General features: G+C 51.4%; 1 protein-coding gene across 2 annotated transcripts in view; it reads right to left on the bottom strand.

The window, feature by feature from the left end:
- MDN1 (midasin AAA ATPase 1) overlaps nt 1-19515 on the bottom strand; it is a 943760-nt gene that overhangs the window by 885576 nt on the left and 38669 nt on the right. For both annotated transcript variants that reach the window (XM_033936734.1, XM_033936735.1), the window contains exons 4-5: nt 14576-14683; nt 11401-11593 (exon numbers count right to left, since the gene is read on the bottom strand). In XM_033936734.1, the coding sequence (XP_033792625.1) occupies nt 11401-11593; nt 14576-14683 (301 nt within the window). The remainder of the gene's footprint in view (nt 1-11400; nt 11594-14575; nt 14684-19515) is intronic.

The following is a 19515-nucleotide window of genomic DNA, read 5'->3' on the forward strand; positions in this document are numbered from 1 at the left end:
AACAGCCCCAACAACAACAACAACAGACAGGGTGGGGACCTCTACTGATCTGGAGAAGCTAAAAGAAAGTAAATTAGCAGGTAAGAACCTAATTTCTCCTTCTTTAGCACTCTCCAGACCAGTAGAGGTTAATCTTTACGAATGGGACGTACCAAAGCAGTCCCTCTCACGGGCGGGACCCCCTAAGTGCCGATACCAGAACACGCTCACCGAACACCGCGTCCCGACGCGCCTGAACATCTACCCGATAATGCCTAACAAATGAATGCAAGGAGGACCAAACCGCAGCCTTACAAATATCCACCGGAGGCACGAGCGACGACTCAGCCCAAGAAACCGCCTGACCCCGAGTGGAATGAGCCTTGAGAAACTCCGGAACCGGCTTCTGACTCAGAAGATAAGCGGAAGCAATCGTCTCCTTGATCCAGCGCGCAATAGTAGCCTTAGAAGCTCCGGCCCCCCGACGAGGACCCGCCAGAAGGACAAAGAGATGATCGGAGCTCCGAAAATCCCGGGTCCGCTGCACATAAGCGCGGAGGACCCGACCGACATCCAACTTGCGCAGCTGCCGTTGCTCAGAAGAACCCTCCCGACTACCCAAGACCGGGAGGACCACCGATTGATTGACATGAAAAGGAGAAACTACTTTCGGCAGAAAGGAAGGAACAGGCCGCAAAACAACCCGCTCCCTCGAAAATTCCAGGAAGGGAGCCCTACAAGAGAAAGCCTGTAGCTCAGAAACCCGCCTAGCGGAAGTAATGGCCACCAAAAAGACCGACTTCAGCGTAAGGTCCTTCAAAGAACAGCCATCCAACGGCTCGAAAGGCGGGCGCACCAGAACCGAGAGAACCAGATTGAGATTCCAAGAGGGAATCGAGGGCCGAATGGGAGGCCTGAGCAACTTGGCCGCCCGAAGAAAGCGAATCACATCAGGAATGGCCGACAAACGCTGACCTGTCACCAGCCCCCGAAAAGCCGACAGGGCCGCCAATTGAACCCGGAGAGAAGACCAAGCTAGGCCTCTATCCAGGCCATCCTGCAAGAACTCTAGAATGTGAGGCAGGGAAGCGCGAAAAGAGACCACTCCCCGCGCCCGGCACCATTCCTCAAAAAGACGCCAAACCCGCACATAAGCCCGAGAGGTAGAAAGCCTCCGGGACCCCAAAAGTGTAGAGATCACCTTATCTGAATATCCCTTCTTACTCAGGCGGCCCCTTTCAAGAGCCAAGCCGTAAGACAAAAGGGAGACGGGTCGAACATGGGAATGGGACCCTGCGTCAGGAGATCGCACACGAGAGGCAGAGGAAGAGGATCCGCCACCAGATGCCTCACCAGATCCGCATACCACGGACGACGAGGCCAATCCGGAGCCACCAAAACCACCAGCCCCGGGTGGCGAACAATGCGAAGCAGTACTCTGCCCACTAATGGCCAAGGAGGGAACACATACAACAGCCCCTCCGTTGGCCATGGCTGGACCAGAGCATCCAGACCCTCGGCCAGACCGTCCCTGCGACGACTGAAGAAGCGGGGTACTTTGGCGTTGCCACTTGTGGCCATCAGATCCATCAGGGGCTGCCCCCAAGCCCGCACTATCAACTGAAACGCCACGGCGCCGAGACACCACTCTCCCGGATCCAAGAAGTGACGACTGAGGAAGTCCGCCTGAACGTTTTCTACCCCGGCAATGTGAGAGGCCGAGATGTCCAGAAGATGCGACTCCGCCCAAACCATGAGCCGAGCCGCCTCCTGCGCCACCTGAGTGCTCTTGGTGCCCCCCTGACGATTGACATAAGCCACCGCCGTGGCATTGTCCGACAGGACTCTGACCGACTTGCCCAACAAAAGGGAGTGGAAAGCCAACAGCGCCAGCTGGACCGCTCTGGTCTCCAACACGTTGATCGACCAGGAGGCCTCCTCCGCGGACCAGGTACCCTGAGCTGAGTGACCCAGACACTGAGCCCACCAACCCCGGAGACTCGCATCCGTAAGGAGCACCGTCCACTGCGGAAGATCCAGACCCACCCCCTGAACTAGGTGAGGGGTCTGGAGCCACCAACGTAGACTGCAGCGCGCCAAGCCTCGCAGGGGAACCTGAACATCCATCCCGTGCCTCTGGGGAGACCACCTCCAGAGCAGAGCATACTGGAGAGGACGCATGTGGGCCCGCGCCCACCTCACCACGTCCAGGGACGCCGTCATCGACCCCAAGACCTGGAGGAAATCTCGCGCCCGAGGACACCGGGACGCCAAAAGCAGGCGAATCTGAGATTGCAATTTGCTCACCCGGGCCTCTGGGAGGAAGACCTTCCCCAAGGAGGTGTCGAACAGCACCCCTAGGTACTCCAGACGCTGAGCCGGAACCAACCGGCTCTTGGAAAGGTTGACCACCCAGCCCAGCGACCGGAGAAACTCCACCACCTGAGCCGTAACCCTGGAGCTTTCCTGCAACGACTTTGCCCGAATTAACCAGTCGTCCAGGTAGGGGTGTACCAGGATGCCCTCCGACCGCAAGGCTGCCGCGACGACCACCATCACCTTGGTGAACGTCCGTGGAGCCGTGGCCAGCCCAAAGGGAAGCGCACAGAACTGATAGTGCCGACCCAAGATCGCAAAGCGCAGGAAACGCTGATGAGAGGCCCGAATGGGAACATGCAAGTAGGCCTCCGTCAGATCGAGAGAAGTGAGAAACTCCCCCGGCTGAACCGCCAGAATGACCGACCGCAGAGTTTCCATACGGAAAGAGGGAATCTTGAGAGCCCTGTTGACCCCTTTCAAATCGAGGATGGGCCGAAAGGTCCCCTCCTTCTTGGGCACCACAAAGTAAATGGAGTACCTGCCCGTGCCCCACTCCGGAGGGGGCACTGGAACAACTGCCCTGAGATCTAGCAAGCGCTGAAGGGTCTGGCGAAAAGCCTGCGTCTTCCCAGGAGTCTGACATGGAGAAGCGAGGAAAAAGTCCGGCAGAGAGCGGGCGAACTCCAGGGCATAACCGTCCCGCACCACCTCCAGGACCCACTGATCGGACGTGATCTCGGCCCATTTGGGAAAAAGTCGCGCAGCCGGGCCCCCACCGGAACCAAAGGGGGCGCCGGCAAGGCGTCATTGTGCAGGACGGGAAGCGGAGGAACCGGCGGAGGGATTCCCTGCCTCCCGACGGGCCCCCCGAAAGGGCTGCATGCGCTGGAAGAATCGACCCCGGGAAAACCCCGGAGACTGGAAAGAAGCAGCCCCACGCCCAGGGCGATACTTGCGAAATTCCCGCAAACGCCCCCGGGCCGCACCACCCCGAGACGCAGGGCGAGCACGGTCCTCCGGCAGACGGGGAACTTTCGAGTCCGACAGAGTCTGAATCAACTTATCCAAGTCCTCTCCAAATAAAAACGACCCCCGAAAGGGAAATTTAGTAAGCTTAGCTTTGGACGCAGCATCCGCCGCCCAAGCGCGCAGCCACAAAACACGCCTTGCGGCCACGCCAAAAGCCATAGACTTAGCCGAGATCCACACCAAGTCATATAGAGCATCTGAGAGGAAAGAGGCAGCCATCTCAATCTTCGCTACCTCCTGATCCACCAGAGACCAGTCATCAGACTCTCGATCCAAGACACGCTCCGCCCACCGAAACACGGCGCGAGCGACCAGTCCCCCACAAATAGCCGCCTGGACCCCAAAGGCAGAGACCTGAAAATTTTGCTTAAGGATGTTCTCCAACTTGCGCTCCTCAGAGTCCCGCAAGACAGAACCGCCCTCAACAGGCACGGTATGCCGCTTGGAAATTGCCGAGACCACCGCATCCACGACAGGCGAAGCTAACGTAGCCCGATCCCCTTCAGGAATGGGATACAGGCGAGCCATGCTGCGCGCCAGCCGAAACGGCGTCTCCGGCGTTTTCCACTGCTCCAGAATAATATCCCGAATATCTTGATGCATAGGAAAAGAGCGGGAAACGGAACGGATCCCCCGTAACAGGGGGTCCCCCACACGCGGAGTCTCCGGCGGCGCGTCCTCAAAACGCAAAACCGAAGAAACCTGTTGAATAAGGTCAGGCAACTCATCTCTCTGAAAAAGGCGCACCACGGACGCCTCTTCACTGGAGAACGGGAAACCCGACAACCCGCCACCAGCTTCCGTCCCCTCCAGAGGGTCCTGGAATTCCTCAGAAGGGTCCAGGTCCTCCTCCAGACCGACACGTTCCTCCGACCACAAATCCTCGTCCCACGACACCCGCGGACGCTTGGACAAGGGAGGCGGCGGAGGGGACGTCACGCCAGACGAGAGAGGCAAAGCCGCAGGGAGCGCGGAGGAAACCCCACCCCCCGAAACCCCCTGGGCGCAACCGGGACCCCCAGCCGCCTGAAAATAGGCTCTGCATAAAGAAAAAAAGAAATCAGGAGAAAAACCCCCCGAGGGTCCCAAGGGACTCCCTGCCACAGCAGGGGACCCAGCAGAAACCTGCCCCTGCATAGTCAAAACAGGGGGAAGGTCACCTGAGGTGGAAGACAAAAAGCACAGTTACTTACCGTAACAGGTGTTATCCAGGGACAGCAGGCAGATATTCTTAACACATGGGTGACGTCACCGACGGAGCCCTCGGTACGGACCTTTTTAACTAGAAGTTTCTAGTTGGCCGCACCGCGCGTGCGCGAGTGCCTTCCCGCCCGACGGAGGAGTGCGTGGTCCCCAGTTAGGATAAGCCAGCTAAGAAGCCAACCCGGGGAGGTGGGTGGGACGTAAGAATATCTGCCTGCTGTCCCTGGATAACACCTGTTACGGTAAGTAACTGTGCTTTATCCCAGGACAAGCAGGCAGCATATTCTTAACACATGGGTGACCTCCAAGCTAACAAAGAGGGAGGGGGGATGGTTGGCCATTAAGAAAATAAATTTTGTAACACAGATTGGCCGAAGTGCCCATCCCGTCTGGAGAACGCATCCAGACAGTAGTGAGTAGTGAACGTGTGAACTGAGGACCAAGTGGCCGCCTTGCAGATTTCCTCGATGGGCGTGGAACGGAGGAAAGCTACAGAAGCAGCCATAGCTCGGACTCTGTGGGCCGTGACAGCTCCTTCCAGTGAGAGACCGGCCCGAGCATAGCAGAATGCAATACAGGCAGCAAGCCAATTTGAAAGTGTCCGTTTGGAGACAGGACGACCCAAACGGTTGGGATCAAAAGACAAAAATAGCTGAGGAGATGTACGGTGAGCTCTGGTACGATCAAGGTAGTAAGCAAGGGCACGCTTACAGTCCAGCGTGTGCAACGCCTGTTCTCCAGGGTGCGAGTGAGGCTTAGGGAAGAAGACTGGTAGCACAATGGACTGGTTGAGGTGAAAAGCTGAGACCACCTTGGGAAGGAATTTAGGGTGGGTACGCAGAACAACTTTGTCATGGTGAAAAACAGTGAACGGTGGGTCGGCAACCAGTGCATGCAGTTCGCTAACCCTCCTGGCAGAGGTGATGGCTATCAGGAAAAGCACCTTCCAGGTAAGGAGCCTAAGCGAAGTTGTGGCAAGAGGCTCAAATGGAGGTTTCATGAGTGCTGAGAGAACCACATTCAGGTCCCAGACGACTGGAGGAGGCTTGAGAGGCGGTTTGATATTGAAGAGCCCTCTCATGAATCTGGAAACCAGTGGATGAGCCGTGAGAGGTTTTCCGAGAATAGGCTCATGAAACGCCGTGATGGCACTGAGGTGGACTCTGATGGAGGTAGTTTTGAGGCCAGCATTGGACAGCGAGAGCAAATATTCCAATACAGTTTCCACCGCTAAGGAGGTGGGTTCCTGATGATGCCGGAGACACCACGAGGAGAATCTGGTCCATTTCTGATGGTAACATTGGAGGGTGGCCGGTTTCCTAGAGGCGTCCAAGATGAGGCGGACCGGCTGAGAAAGGTTCTCTGGAGAGGTCAGCCCGAGAGAAACCAAGCTATCAGGTGGAGCGAAGACAGATTGGGATGCAGTAGAGACTGATGCCGCTGCGTAAGTAGAGTAGGAAACACAGGAAGAGGAATGGGCTCCCTGGAGCTGAGTTGGAGTAGGAGGGAGAACCAGTGTTGGCGAGGCCACCGAGGGGCGATGAGAATCATGGTGGCGTTGTCCGTGCGGAGTTTGGACAAGGTCCGCAACATCAGAGGAAGTGGAGGGAAGGCATACAGGAACCGATCCCTCCAATCGAGCAGGAATGCATCCGGGGCCAGACGGTGAGGAGAGAAGAGTCTGGAACAGAAGAGGGGCAGTTGATGATTGTGAGGTGCTGCAAAGAGGTCCACCTGTGGAGTGCCCCATCGAGCAAAGATGGAGAGCAGAGTCGGAGGGTCCAACGTCCACTCGTGAGGTTGAAGGATGCGACTGAGATTGTCGGCCAGAGAGTTCTGTTCGCCCTGGATATAGACCGCCCTGAGAAAGAGGTTGCGGTCCGTGGCCCAGGTCCAGATGCGGAGAGCCTCCAAACAAAGGGGGCGAGATCCGGTGCCGCCTTGCTTGTTTATGTAGTACATGGCGACTTGATTGTCTGTGCACAGGAGGAGGACTTGAGGACAGAGGAGATGTTGGAAAGCCTTGAGGGCGTAGAACATGGCCCTGAGTTCCAGGAAATTGATGTGATGACGACGCTCTTGTGGGGTCCAAAGACCCTGGGTGCGTAGATCTCCTAGGTGAGCTCCCCACGCATAGGGGGACGCATCCGTGGTGATGATCATAGAGTGAGGGGGCAGATGAAAAAGCAGACCCCTGGAAAGATTTGAGGAGTTCAACCACCATTGGAGAGATTGCTGAAGAGATGATGTCACAGAGATGGGATGAGAAAGAAGATCCGTAGTCTGTGACCATTGGTTGGCGAGAGTCCATTGAGGCGTGCGGAGGTGGAGACGTGCCAGAGGAAGGACATGTACTGTCGAGGCCATGTGTCCCAGGAGGACCATCATTTGTCGAGCAGGAATGGAGGAGTGTTGGAGCACCTGACGACAGAGGCGGAGCAGAGTCCATTGACGATCGGAGGGAAGAAAAGCCCTCATTAGAGTGGTGTCCAGAACAGCTCCGATGAATTGAAGTCGCTGGGTGGGAAGTAAGTGCGACTTGGGGTAGTTGATCTCGAACCCCAGGAGGTGGAGGAGAGAGATGGTGTGATGAGTAGCCTGTAGCACAAGTTGAGATGAAGGTGCTTTCACCAACCAATCGTCCAAGTAGGGGAACACCTGGAGGTTGTGAGACCTGAGGAAGGCTGCTACCACTATGAGGCACTTGGTGAAGACCCTGGGTGAGGAAGCGAGGCCGAACGGTAGCACCTTGTACTGATAGTGGTGGTGCAGTACCTGGAACCGCAGGTAGCGGCGAGAACTCTGATTGATGGAGATGTGAGTGTAGGCCTCTTTGAGGTCCAGGGAACATAGCCAGTCGTGATGAGAAAGAAGAGGGTAGAGCGTGGCAAGGGAGAGCATTCTGAACTTCTCCTTGACCAGACATTTGTTGAGATCCCTGAGATCGAGGATGGGACGGAGGTCTCCCGTCTTTTTGGGTACCAGGAAGTAGCGGGAGTAGAATCCCTGACCCCTTTGATCTTGAGGTACTTCTTCGATGGCATTGAGAAGGAGGAGGGATTGAACCTCCCTCAGGAGGAGGGGGGTTTGGGATGAGTTTGAAGCAGACTCTACGGGAGGGTTGTCCGATGGAAGAGTCTGGAAGTTGAGAGAGTAGCCGTGGCGGATGATGTTGAGGACCCACTGGTCCGACGTGATGACTTCCCAACGGCTGGAGAAAATGGTGAGACGACCCCCGATAGGCTGTGGAAGAGGCAGCGAGGGTGGATGACTGGCTATGCCCTGGAGAGAAGAGTCAAAAGGGCTGAGATTGTTTAGTAGGCTGAGGAGGCTTAGAGGGTTGAGTAGCCTGAGAACGAGCCTGGGTATGGTGCTGCTGTTGACGGGGTCGCCGAGTTTGTTGGGGAGGCGGATTGAGTGGCCTGGCTGAGAACCTCCGCTGATAAGAAGATTGAGGTCGATAAGGTCGGGCAGGCGGAGCCTTCTTTTTCGGCTTCATCAAGGTGTCCCACCTGGTCTCATGGGCAGAGAGCTTCTGGGTGGTGGAATCCAGCGACTCTCCAAAAAGTTCATCCCCGAGACAGGGGGCGTTGGCCAGACGATCCTGGTGGTTTATGTCCAGGTCGGAGACTCGGAGCCAGGCTAAGCGGCGCATGGCTACGGCCATGGCAGAGGCTCGAGAGTTGAGCTCGAATGAGTCGTATATCGAGCGGACCATAAACTTGCGCAGTTGGAGAAGGCCAGAGATGTGTTGTTGGAACAGTGGGACCTTGCGCTCAGGTAGGTACTTCTGGAGGGCAGACAGTTGTTGGACCAAATGTTTCAGATAGAAAGAAAAATGGAAGGAATAGTTGTTTGCCCTGTTGGCGAGCATGGCATTCTGGTAAAGCCTCTTGCCAAACTTGTCCATGGTCTTACCTTCTCTGCCAGGAGGGGTAGAGGCATAGACACTGGAGCCCTGAGTCTTTTTCAAGGTGGATTCAACCAGAAGGGACTCATGGGGCAATTGAGATTTGTCGAATCCAGGAATAGGGATGACACGGTAAAGGTTGTCCAATTTACGGGGGGCACCCGGTACCGTGAGGGGATTCTCCAAGTTTTTGTAAAACGTTTCCCGCAGGATGTCATGCACGGGAAGCTTGAGGAACTCCTTAGGAGGTTGCTCAAAGTCTAAAGCCTCTAGAAAGGCTTGAGACTTTTTGGAGTCAGATTCTAGAGGAAGAGACAGAGCAGCAGACATTTCTCTCAGAAATTTAGAAAATGAGGACTGCTCTGGTTTAGAGGTGGCATCTGGTGCCGATGGTTCCTCATCAGATGAGGAGGGATCCTCCTCGGTACCGAGAGGAGTTTCCTCCCATAAGTCAGGGTCCCTGACCTCTGGTGCATGGCGAGACACCGGGGTGGAGGGCGCGGTATGGCGAGTCTTGGACAAAGACTTTCCAGAGCGCACCGAAACGGTACCAGGAGAGGACGACCGGCGCCGATCCCGGTCCCGGGAAGAATGACGTACCGCCTGGTGCCGAGGAGGATCCAATGTGGCATGGGAATGAACCACCTGATCGACATGGAGTTGTTCGGCCGAAAGGATCGGCATGGAGGTGTTTACAGGTACCGAAGGGGTGGACACCGGGGGCTCGGTACGGGGCTCGGGCCGGACTGGTACCGGAAGGAGCGGTGCCAGGATAGTGGGCAACAGGTGTTCAAGTTGTTGCTGTAGCTGTTCCTGGAGCTGAGCCTTTAGGATGGCCGAGATACGGTCATCTAGGGGTGGCATCGGAACCGCTTTCTTTTTCTTCGGTTCCTTGGATGCCGCTCCACGCCCCGGCGATGAGGAGGCCGATGACGAGGCACTCACCGAGATCGGGGCGGAGCGCTTGCGGGACCGGTGCGATGCCGGCAGGGACGGTGTCGCCACCGTAGCTGGAGGGCGCTCGAGGGAAGAGGAAGGCTTCTTAGCCGGCTTACCTGGCGCCAGCGGCGCCGATGTGGGGTCGGCCGATGTCGAGGTCGACGGTGCCGATTTTTGAGGTACCGCCGTTGAAGTTGAGGAGTCCATCGCCGACTCGGTGCCGAAGAGAAGAGTTTGTTGAATTCTTCGGTTTTTAAGAGTTCTTTTTTGAAGTGTGGCACAGCGGGTGCAGGAGTCCGCCCGATGCTCCGGACCCAGACACTGCAAGCACCAATTGTGTGGGTCAGTGATGGAGATCGGGCGTGCACACCGCTGGCACTTCTTGAAACCGACCTGCGGGGGCATGAAGGGGAAAATAGCCTCCGCAAAATCGAAGCCCGAGGCCTGTATAATGGCAACAGGCCCCGCCGGGGCAAAAACGAAAAAAAAGGGGGAAAAAAGCAAAGTTTTTTTTTTTTTTTTTTTGGCAAAGCAAAGCAAAAATAAACCCGAAGGTAAAGAAAGAAAAATAAGGAAAAAAAGCGCGAGCGGGAAGGCAAAAAGTGGTTTCAACGGCCGTTGAAAAAACACACGCGTCTTCTTCGCTCCGCGGAAACGAAGAAACTGGGGACCACGCACTCCTCCGTCGGGCGGGAAGGCACTCGCGCACGCGCGGTGCGGCCAACTAGAAACTTCTAGTTAAAAAGGTCCGTACCGAGGGCTCCGTCGGTGACGTCACCCATGTGTTAAGAATATGCTGCCTGCTTGTCCTGGGATAATGGAGGGGCCAGACAGAGAAGATGGCGGTTTTCCCGCCAAAAAAGCTCCCTCCATAGCCTGTAGCGGCTGAGAAACCTGAACAGTCTCAGCCGCTAAAGCAGGCAAGCCGGCATCAGCTGTCAAAAAATCAGCTGAGAGGGAATCCTCCAAAACCCGACCGTCGGCGGCTCGGGGAATCCCTCCGTGGGCGGACGGAGAAGACCGGGCTTCCCCACCGTTCCCTGCCGACTCGCGAGGCATCATCGGCGGGGAGCTCTGGGCGCCTGCAGCCGCTGCCGACGGAGCTCCTCCACCGCACCGGCCTGAACACCGCTTGCACAGGCCGGCCGCGAGTGCCTCGCGTCTGGAGCACAATGAGCACTTTTTCCCTTTAGAAGTGCTCATTGCTCCATACGCGACCTAGCTGTAAAAAAGTGCCGGTTAGTTGAAAAAATACAGTAAAATACAGTTTTCTTAAAGGGAAACAACCCTCCAGACCAGCACTACCTCAGGATTTTTTTTTTTTTTCACAGAACAGACTCCACAGGCTCTCTAAGCAATATGCCTTGCTTGATTTAGGGGGCAAGGCTTACTGCTGAGGCTCCTCTAAAAAAATGTGGGGAGGTGGAGGAAGTGGGGGGAGGGACCCCGCTCGAGACCCGCCGGGTTTGACACCCCCGAGGTCAGACAAACCCCCAAACAGAGTCCGCCCAAGCTCCGTCCGGCCAAAAACAGGGACAATAAACCCCCTAAACAAATTCCAACAGCCCTACCAAGGGAGATGGGTACAGATCACATCAACACCTGCTGGAGACTGAAAGAAGACTGAGGGAAATAGAGAAGGGAGGATAGTATATACTGTCCCAAAGTTTTGTTTTCAGTCTCCACCTGCTGGTCATGATTGGATATATACCCATTCGTAAAGATTAACCTCTACTGGTCTGGAGAGTGCTAAAGAAAAGGTTTGTTTGTTTTTAACTAGCTGAAAGTAGAGTAGAATATTGAAGGGAAAGGGAAGGTATTAGATTCTATGCTTAAAGCAAAAATCAGGGATATATAATTCAGGATTACTTAGCTCTTAGAGATTTGCAGTGCTATAAACACATGTGATCCCACCAAGGCTTTGTCCCAGAAATATGCCTCCTAATCTACCATACCATTGAGCTAGCAGGTCCTTCTCATCAATTCAACCAATAGCTTAGAGAAGAATAAATGTTGCTTACCTCATCTTTGGATTTCAGCTGTTGCTTCGGTAACACGATTCCACAAACTGCAACTACACTGGAACAAAGATCGCCTGAGACAATCCGGTCCTGTGTATGTGGTAAGCTTGTTTTCCTGTGCCATAAGGTTACATCTGGATTGGCTAGAACCAGGGACTTCTCGATACTCTGTGCATGTATCTCCTTCAGAAGCCTACAACAACATGGAAATCTCAGGAAGGCGGCCAGGCCATAAAAAACAGCACAGCACAGAAAGCCCCTCTACTCCCTGTACAAACAGAATGCAGCAACCTGTGAACCTACATAAGAAATGACATTTCATTTTAGACAGTTAAGTTATCATGGTTCCCATTACAACAGGAACTGGGTTCAAGGACAAAGTAAGGGCCCATTGCCTGTCCTGCCTTCAAGTTTCTCTCCAATGACCTTTCAGATGTTTAGTCACCTACCAGCATTGAGTTGGTGAATAAGTATTGGACACCTGCAGGAGAAACTGAACGGGATGATGCAGCTTTTATTTTCCTTAAACAGGCAATACTACTGGACTCATTTTATCTGGAAACACCAAACTGAAATCCACCATCAATACAGATTTCTCTTATAAAATCATTCCCTACATGCAGAACAAGATACTTTGGCTAAGATATATGTGACTGCCTCAGAGCTCAATTTTGCATTGCTATGCACTTATTTCATCACATACATGTACATCTCACAAATCTACCCAACTTTTCACCTTGGACTACCCAAATATATACTGCATAAAAGTATGCACTATGCATTAGTAATAATTTTTTTTAAGTTCGCATACCTTTTATAAATTTTTTCTGCAATATCTGCACATCAAATTTTTAAATATAAAATACTTATAAAAAAATATCCTTATTAAATGTTTTCCCCTTTTCAGCCATCTTATAGAGAATATATGCCCCCTCAGAAGTGCTCAGCTACCTTAGATGAAAAGTTTTGCATCCCTAAAAGGCAGAAGATAGATATCTATGGGCTATTATAATGATGCTCTTTAGAGAGCCACCAGTTATTTTAAAACAGAACAGGTGATATTTTTTACTTTCCAAAAATGAAAGAGTATGGGATGATTTTCCTAAGAAAAGACAAAAGAGGCTAGGAATTGTCAGCTTGGAAAGGAAACAGCTGAGGGGAAATATAATAATAATAATAACAGTTTATATACCGCAGGACCGTGAAGTTCTCTGCGGTTTACAATGATTAGAAAGATGCTACAGATTGAGTGGAACTTACATAGTTGGAGATTGGTGGCTAACAGTTTAAGAAGTCTATAAAATACTAAGTGGAGTTTAAAGAGTAGATGTGAAATCACTTGCTTGCTTTTTCCAAAAATACGACAAGGAGGCATGCAATGAAGCTCCCGAGTAGTAAATTAAAAAAAAAAAAAAATTGGGAAAAAATGTTTCTTCACTCAACATGTAATTAAAAACTCTGGAATTCATTATAAGAGAATGTGGTAAAGAGTTTAACAGGGTTTAAAAAGGTCTGGAAAAACTTCCTGTTCTAGTGCAATGGGTACATCATTCTTGACCACTGAGTTGTGTATCTCTGATCATGAGATCTGATGTAGAGAGCCTCATTTACATTTTTCTGCTCTGCCTCCCATCACTCTGGGCTTTCCTGTATCTCCTCAATTTTTCTCTTTACAAGCGAAATGGTAGGAGCCTGTCTGTTCTGCTCGTGTGTATATTTCTTTCTTTTTCAGATTTTTTTTAAATCCGGTAAGGAAATTTTTTGGGTGCTGTACAGGATCCCTGTCTCCAGGGCATCTCTGTCTGCAAGAAGACACAGACTCTGAGGGCAGAGGTCTGTTACCACGAGGCAGCACGTTTTGCAGGGCACCTGCCTGGCTAGCCTGCATTAACTGTCCAGAGGCTTGGCTCACAATCTATCTAATGTACCTGGGGCAGTGGAGGATTAAGTGACTTGTTCAGGGTCACAGAGAGCAGCATGGGGTTTGAACCCACAATCTCAGGGTGCCAAGGCTTTAGTTCTAACTGCTATACCACACTCTCCTCACAAGTTTCCATAGTCCTCTCATGCTCAGTTATCACTGATGGGCAGCACTAAGGCTCAGACTACCTGTTTTCTCTCTCATCTGGATATTATCAAGATGTTAACAGACTATTGGGATGTTCCATATGGATCTATATGGGTGGCCAAGTCCATGGCAAAGCTATACCCGATGAACGCTGGTTTTCAGCAGCTATTCAATCCACTGAAGGTATATTCCTTGGTTACACAGGTATATTCCTTGGTGTACTCTGACCACCTTTTCTGACTTTCCTACTGGAGAGTCCACAAAAAGGTCCTGGAGGGGACAAAAGAATTTGAGCTTGTACCCCTCTCAAATAATGTCCTCCCAGTGATCCTGCCAGCCACCCAGCAATCTACATGTCTAATGATCAAATCACCTACTACAACGGTTGTCCTAACCCTTCACTCATGAGCAGTAACCCCCTGGAGACACATCCTTGGTGCGAGAGGATATTGCACCCCCTGGTAGGCAGGTCCTGTCTACAGGATTATGCCCTCTTTCACCAGGGTGATGCTGTCCTTTCAGGAGACCTCCCTCCTCCAAGGCAGCACAGTGGCCACTAGACTGGAGGAGGGACTTTTCTACAACATCTCTGTAAGTCTCCTCTATGTACTTCTCTGTCTCCCTCTGCTCCTCCAAGTCTGCTACTCTAGCCTCAAGGGAACATACTTGTTCTCTGAGAGCTAGAAGCTCTTTGCAGCGAGCACACGTATAGCTTCTCGCCAAATGGGAGATAATCATACATGTGACACTCCACCCCTCATGCTGCAGGATGACTGTCTGTATCTTATTATCGAACTGAATAATTAAACCCTACTAAGATATTAGGAATATATTAGACTAGTAAAGAGAGCCTTAGGATTATATTGTATGCTTTATTTAGTGTTTTATTAGCAGGTAATGAAATATAGTAAGAATATGTAATAAATTTTAGAGTTCTCCTGTTGTGCTAATTAAAATAATTGACTATAAATTAAGACTATAAGTACAGAAATGAGCTAGGGATGGGGTGCTAAGGGGAGTAACACAGCTTTATGCCTTAACAAGAACATGCATTACAAAAAAATAAATAAATAAAGATTTTGCTGTTTGATAAAGTAGAGGACTTACTTCAATTTGAAATGCATTAGCTCATCTGGACTGAATATTTTCTTCAGGAATGTCAGTCTATTCTCATCATTCATACCTGTAACCACAGCCAGACAATTTGCAGCATACCTGGGGGGAAAAAGCCATTAAAAAATCTGTACCATATTTGATTTCCCTTAAAATTAAAATGCTACTTTCTTAGCTTTGTGTACCATTCCTTATGTGTTTAATAAAAATTATTTATATAAAAATGAAAATGCACTGGCAAGCCCTGTGGCTCAGACTCCAGCATCTTTAACTGTTTTTGAGTTTGTTTGTGGGTTGGTTTTTTTTTTTTGAGGGGGGAAGGGTTCCTCCAACGTAATTAGTACCCATTTTATTAACAAAGTAACATGTTTCCTCTCAGCTCTTCCCTACACTATCAAACAAAAACGTTGCCTCTAAGGACCAAATAGAGGTGACCAAAAATTTCTCTGCAAACAAAAGTTTTAAGTTTCTTTACGAGTGCTATTCACTATCTACAATATAACAATTATTTCGATGCAATATAGTAACATAGTAATATAGTAGATGACGGCAGATAAAGACCCGAATGGTCCATCCAGTCTGCCCAACCTGATTCAATTTAAATTTTTTAATTTTTTCTTCTTAGCTATTTCTGGGCAAGAATCCAAAGCTTTACCCGGTACTGTGCTTGGGTTCCAACTGCCGAAATCTCTGTTAAGACTTACTCCAGCCCATCTACACCCTCCCAGCCATTGAAGCCCTCCCCAGCCCATCCTCCACCAAACGGCCATACACAGACAAAGACCGTGCAAGTCTGCCCAGTACTGGCCTTAGTTCAATATTTAATATTATTTTCTATTCTAAATCCCCTGTGTTCATCCCACGCTTCTTTGAACTCAGTCACAGTTTTACTCCCCACCACCTCTCTCGGGAGCGCATTCCAGGCATCCACTACCCTCTCCGTAAAAAAGAACTTCCTAACATTGCCCCTGAATCTACCACCCCTCAACCTCAAATTATGTCCTCTGGTTTTACCATTTTCCTTTCTCTGGAAAAGATTTTGTTCTACGTATTTGAACGTCTGAATCATATCTCCCCTGTCTCTCCTTTCCTCTAGCGGGTATACATATTCAGGGCTTCCAGTCTCTCCTCATACATCTTCTGGCGCAAGTCTCCTATCATTTTCGTCGCCCTCCTCTGGACCGCCTCAAGTCTTCTTACGTCCTTCGCCAGATACGGTCTCCAAAACTGAACACAATACTCCAAGTGGGGCCTCACCAATGACCTGTACAGGGGCATCAACACCTTCTTCCTTCTACTGACTACGCCTCTCTTTATACAGCCCAGCATCCTTCTGGCAGCAGCCACTGCCTTATCACACTGTTTTTTCGCCTTTAGATCTTCGGACACTATAACCCCAAGGTCCCTCTCCCCGTCTGTGCATATCAGCTTCTCTCCTCCCAGCATATACGGTTCCTTCCTATTATTAATCCCCAAATGCATATATTCTTTTAAATTACATGTTTTAACTGCTTGAGTACCACAATAACCTTAAAACAAAAAATATTTACACTTTCAGATCAAATATACCACTTAACTGGTCAAGAAGGGATACATGCAGAGTACAGGGCAGAGCCTTGTCACCATTTTATATATCAATCAAACTACAGAACAACTGAAATACTGACCCACTATTAGTTCTTAAGTATGTGGTGATTGGGAGAAAAGGTTCCACACCAAATCTACTCATTAACAACATAAATTAAGGGCTCCTTTTACTAAGGTGCGCTAGCGTTTTTAGCGTGCGCTGCATTGCCACGCACAGTAACCCCGTGCTACACACCAAGAACTAACGCCAGCTCAATGCTGGCATTAGCGTCTAGCGCGCGGGGCAATGCAGCGCGCACTAAAACCACTAGCGCAGCTTAGTAAAAGGAGCCCTAAATTTTTTAGATGACCTCAGTGTGGATTGCATAAGTCAGATAAACGCCAAGCGTTCAATACTTCAACCTGTGCATGAACACAAAGCTCAATGCAGTACACCATCATAGGATCTTCCCACATGAATTGTAATGTGAATAAGTGCACACACTAAAAATTAAATATGAATGAAAATGAAACCCAATCTCATAAACACACAATCTCACTGTAAAGCCCTGTGAATAATTAAGGCAATAAAGCACAGTTACTTACCGTAACAGGTGTTATCCAGGGACAGCAGGCATATATTCTCACATGTGGGTGACGTCATCTACGGAGCCCCAGCGCGGACAGCTTTTCAAGCAAACTTGATTGAAGTTTCAAGTTTGCACACTGCACCACGCATGTGCTAGCCTTCTTGCCCACTAGAGGGCGCATCCCCACCTCGTGGTCCTCAGTTCCATATCAAGCAAAGAAGCCATCCCCGGGGAGGAGGGTGGGTTGTGAGAATATATGCCTGCTGTCCCTGGATAACACCTGTTACGGTAAGTAACTGTGCTTTATCCCAGGACAAGCAGGCATGATATTCTCACATGTGGGTGACCTCCAAGCCAACCAAAAAAGGGCAGGTGGGAGGATGGCAATTTAGGAAAACAGATTACGTAACACCGACTGGCCAAACCGGTCGTCGCTTCTGGACAAAGTGTCCAGACAGTAGTGGGAGGTGAACGTATGAACCGAAGACCAAATGGCAGCTTTACATATGTCCTCCATAGGCGTGGATCGGAGGAAAGCAACCGAAGCTGCCATCGCTCGGACCTTATGCCCCGTGACTCGACCCGAGAGCGGGAGACCAGCCTGAGCGTAGCAAAAGGAAATACAAGCAGCCAACCAGTTTGACAAGGTGCGCTTTGAAACAGGGTGTCCTAAACGATTAGGGTCAAAGGACAAAAACAATTGAGGAACCTTCCGATGAGACTTGGTACATTGGAGATAAAACGCCAACGCCCTCTTACAGTCAAGCGTATGAAGCGCCGCCTCACCAGGATGAGAGTGGGGCTTCGGAAAAAATACCGGAAGGACAATGGACTGATTGAGGTGGAAATCAGACACAACCTTAGGCAAAAATTTAGGATGGGTGCGAAGAATCACCTTATCATGATGAAACACCGTGAAAGGAGGATCCGCAACCAAGGACTGCAGCTCACTAATTCGACGAGCGGACGTGAGCGCAATCAAAAAGACCACTTTCCAAGTGAGAAACTTAAGATGAGATTTGTCGATAGGCTCAAAAGGCAGCTTCATCAGCTGAGCCAGGACCACATTAAGATCCCAAACTACAGGAGGAGGTTTCAGAGGAGGATGGACATTCACTAAACCCCTCATGAAACGAGTCACCAGAGGATGAAGAGAGAGGGAACGACCCTCGAGGTGCCGATGGAACGCCGCAATGGCACTGAGATGCACCCGAATGAAAGTCGTCTTCAGGCCTGACTTAGACAGATGCAATAAATAGTCCAGCACCGAAGACACGGGAACCGAACTCGGGTCCAGATGATTCGAGGAACACCAGGACGAAAATCTGGTCCACTTCTGGGCATAACAAAGCCACGTCGAGACCTTACGAGAGGCCTCCAAAATCTCCCTCACCGCCTGAGAAACAGGGATCAAAGTCAGGGGGAGAGGAACCAAGCGGTCAGATGTAAAGACTGAAGATTGGGATGTAACAGCGAACCCCGACTCTGAGATAGCAGAGAGGGAAAGACAGGCAGAAGCAGAGGTTCCCTGACACTGAGCTGAAGAAGCAGGGAGAACCAGTGCTGTCTGGGCCAACGAGGCGCAATGAGGATCATAGTGGCTCCGGTCGATTTGAGATGTACCAGCGTTCTCAAGATCAGAGGAAAAGGAGGGAACGCATAAAGGAACCTTCCCCCCCAGTCGAGCAGAAAAGCATCCGCCTCGAGACGGTCCCGGGAGTACATCCGAGAACAGTAGAGGGGTAGTTTGCGGGTTTCCGGGGAGGCAAACAGATCCACCTGGGGAGTCCCCCAGCGGTCGAAGACCTCGCGCAGAACCCGGGAGTTCAGTGACCACTCGTGCGGCTGGAGAAGATGACTGAGTTTGTCCGCCAGACAGTTCTGCTCTCCCTGAATGTAAACCGCACGCAGGAATATGTTCTGGGAGACGGCCCATTCCCACAGGCGTAGAGCCTCCTGGCACAGAGGCCAAGAGCCCGTTCCCCCTTGTTTGTTGACATAGTACATCGCCACCTGGTTGTCGGTCCGCACGAGCACCACTTGATCGTGCAGCAGGTGGACGAAATCTCGCGCAGCCAGAAAGATGGCCCGAAGCTCCAACACATTGATGTGGCACCGACGGTCCTCGGCCGTCCACAGACCCTGCGTCCGCAGACCGTCTAGATGTGCCCCCAACGCGTACTCCGAGGAGTCCGTGGTCAGGACCTTGCGGCACGGAGGAACGAGAAACAGCAAACCCCCGGAAAGATTGAAAGAGTTGGTCCACCAACGGAGCGATTGTCTCAAGGAAGGAGTCACTGTTATCGGACAAGAGACTGGGTCGCGATCCTGCCGCCACTGAGAGGCCAGAGTCCACTGAGCGAGCCTCAGATGCAAGCGGGCGAAGGGAGTGACATGGACCGTCGACGCCATGTGGCCCAGCAGAATCATCATGTGCTGAGCCGACACCACAGATCGCTTCAGACATTGGCGACTCAACCGAAGCAAGGCCTCCCGCCGAAGAGGGGGGAGGAAAGAGCGGAGGCGAACCGTGTCCAGCACGGCTCCAATAAACTGGAGAGACTGCGCCGGACATAACTGGGACTTGGGAAAGTTCACTTCGAACCCCAGACGTTGAAGTAAGATGATAGTCTGTTGGGTCGCTAAGATAACCCCCTCCCTGGTCGGGGCCTTGATCAGCCAATCGTCCAGGTAGGGAAAGACCTGCAGTCCCCGAGAGCGCAGAGCCGCCGCGACCACCACCATACACTTGGTGAACACCCGAGGGGAGGACGCCAG

This window comes from Geotrypetes seraphini, chromosome 3, assembly GCF_902459505.1.
Source record: "Geotrypetes seraphini chromosome 3, aGeoSer1.1, whole genome shotgun sequence".
NCBI lineage: Eukaryota > Metazoa > Chordata > Amphibia > Gymnophiona > Dermophiidae > Geotrypetes > Geotrypetes seraphini.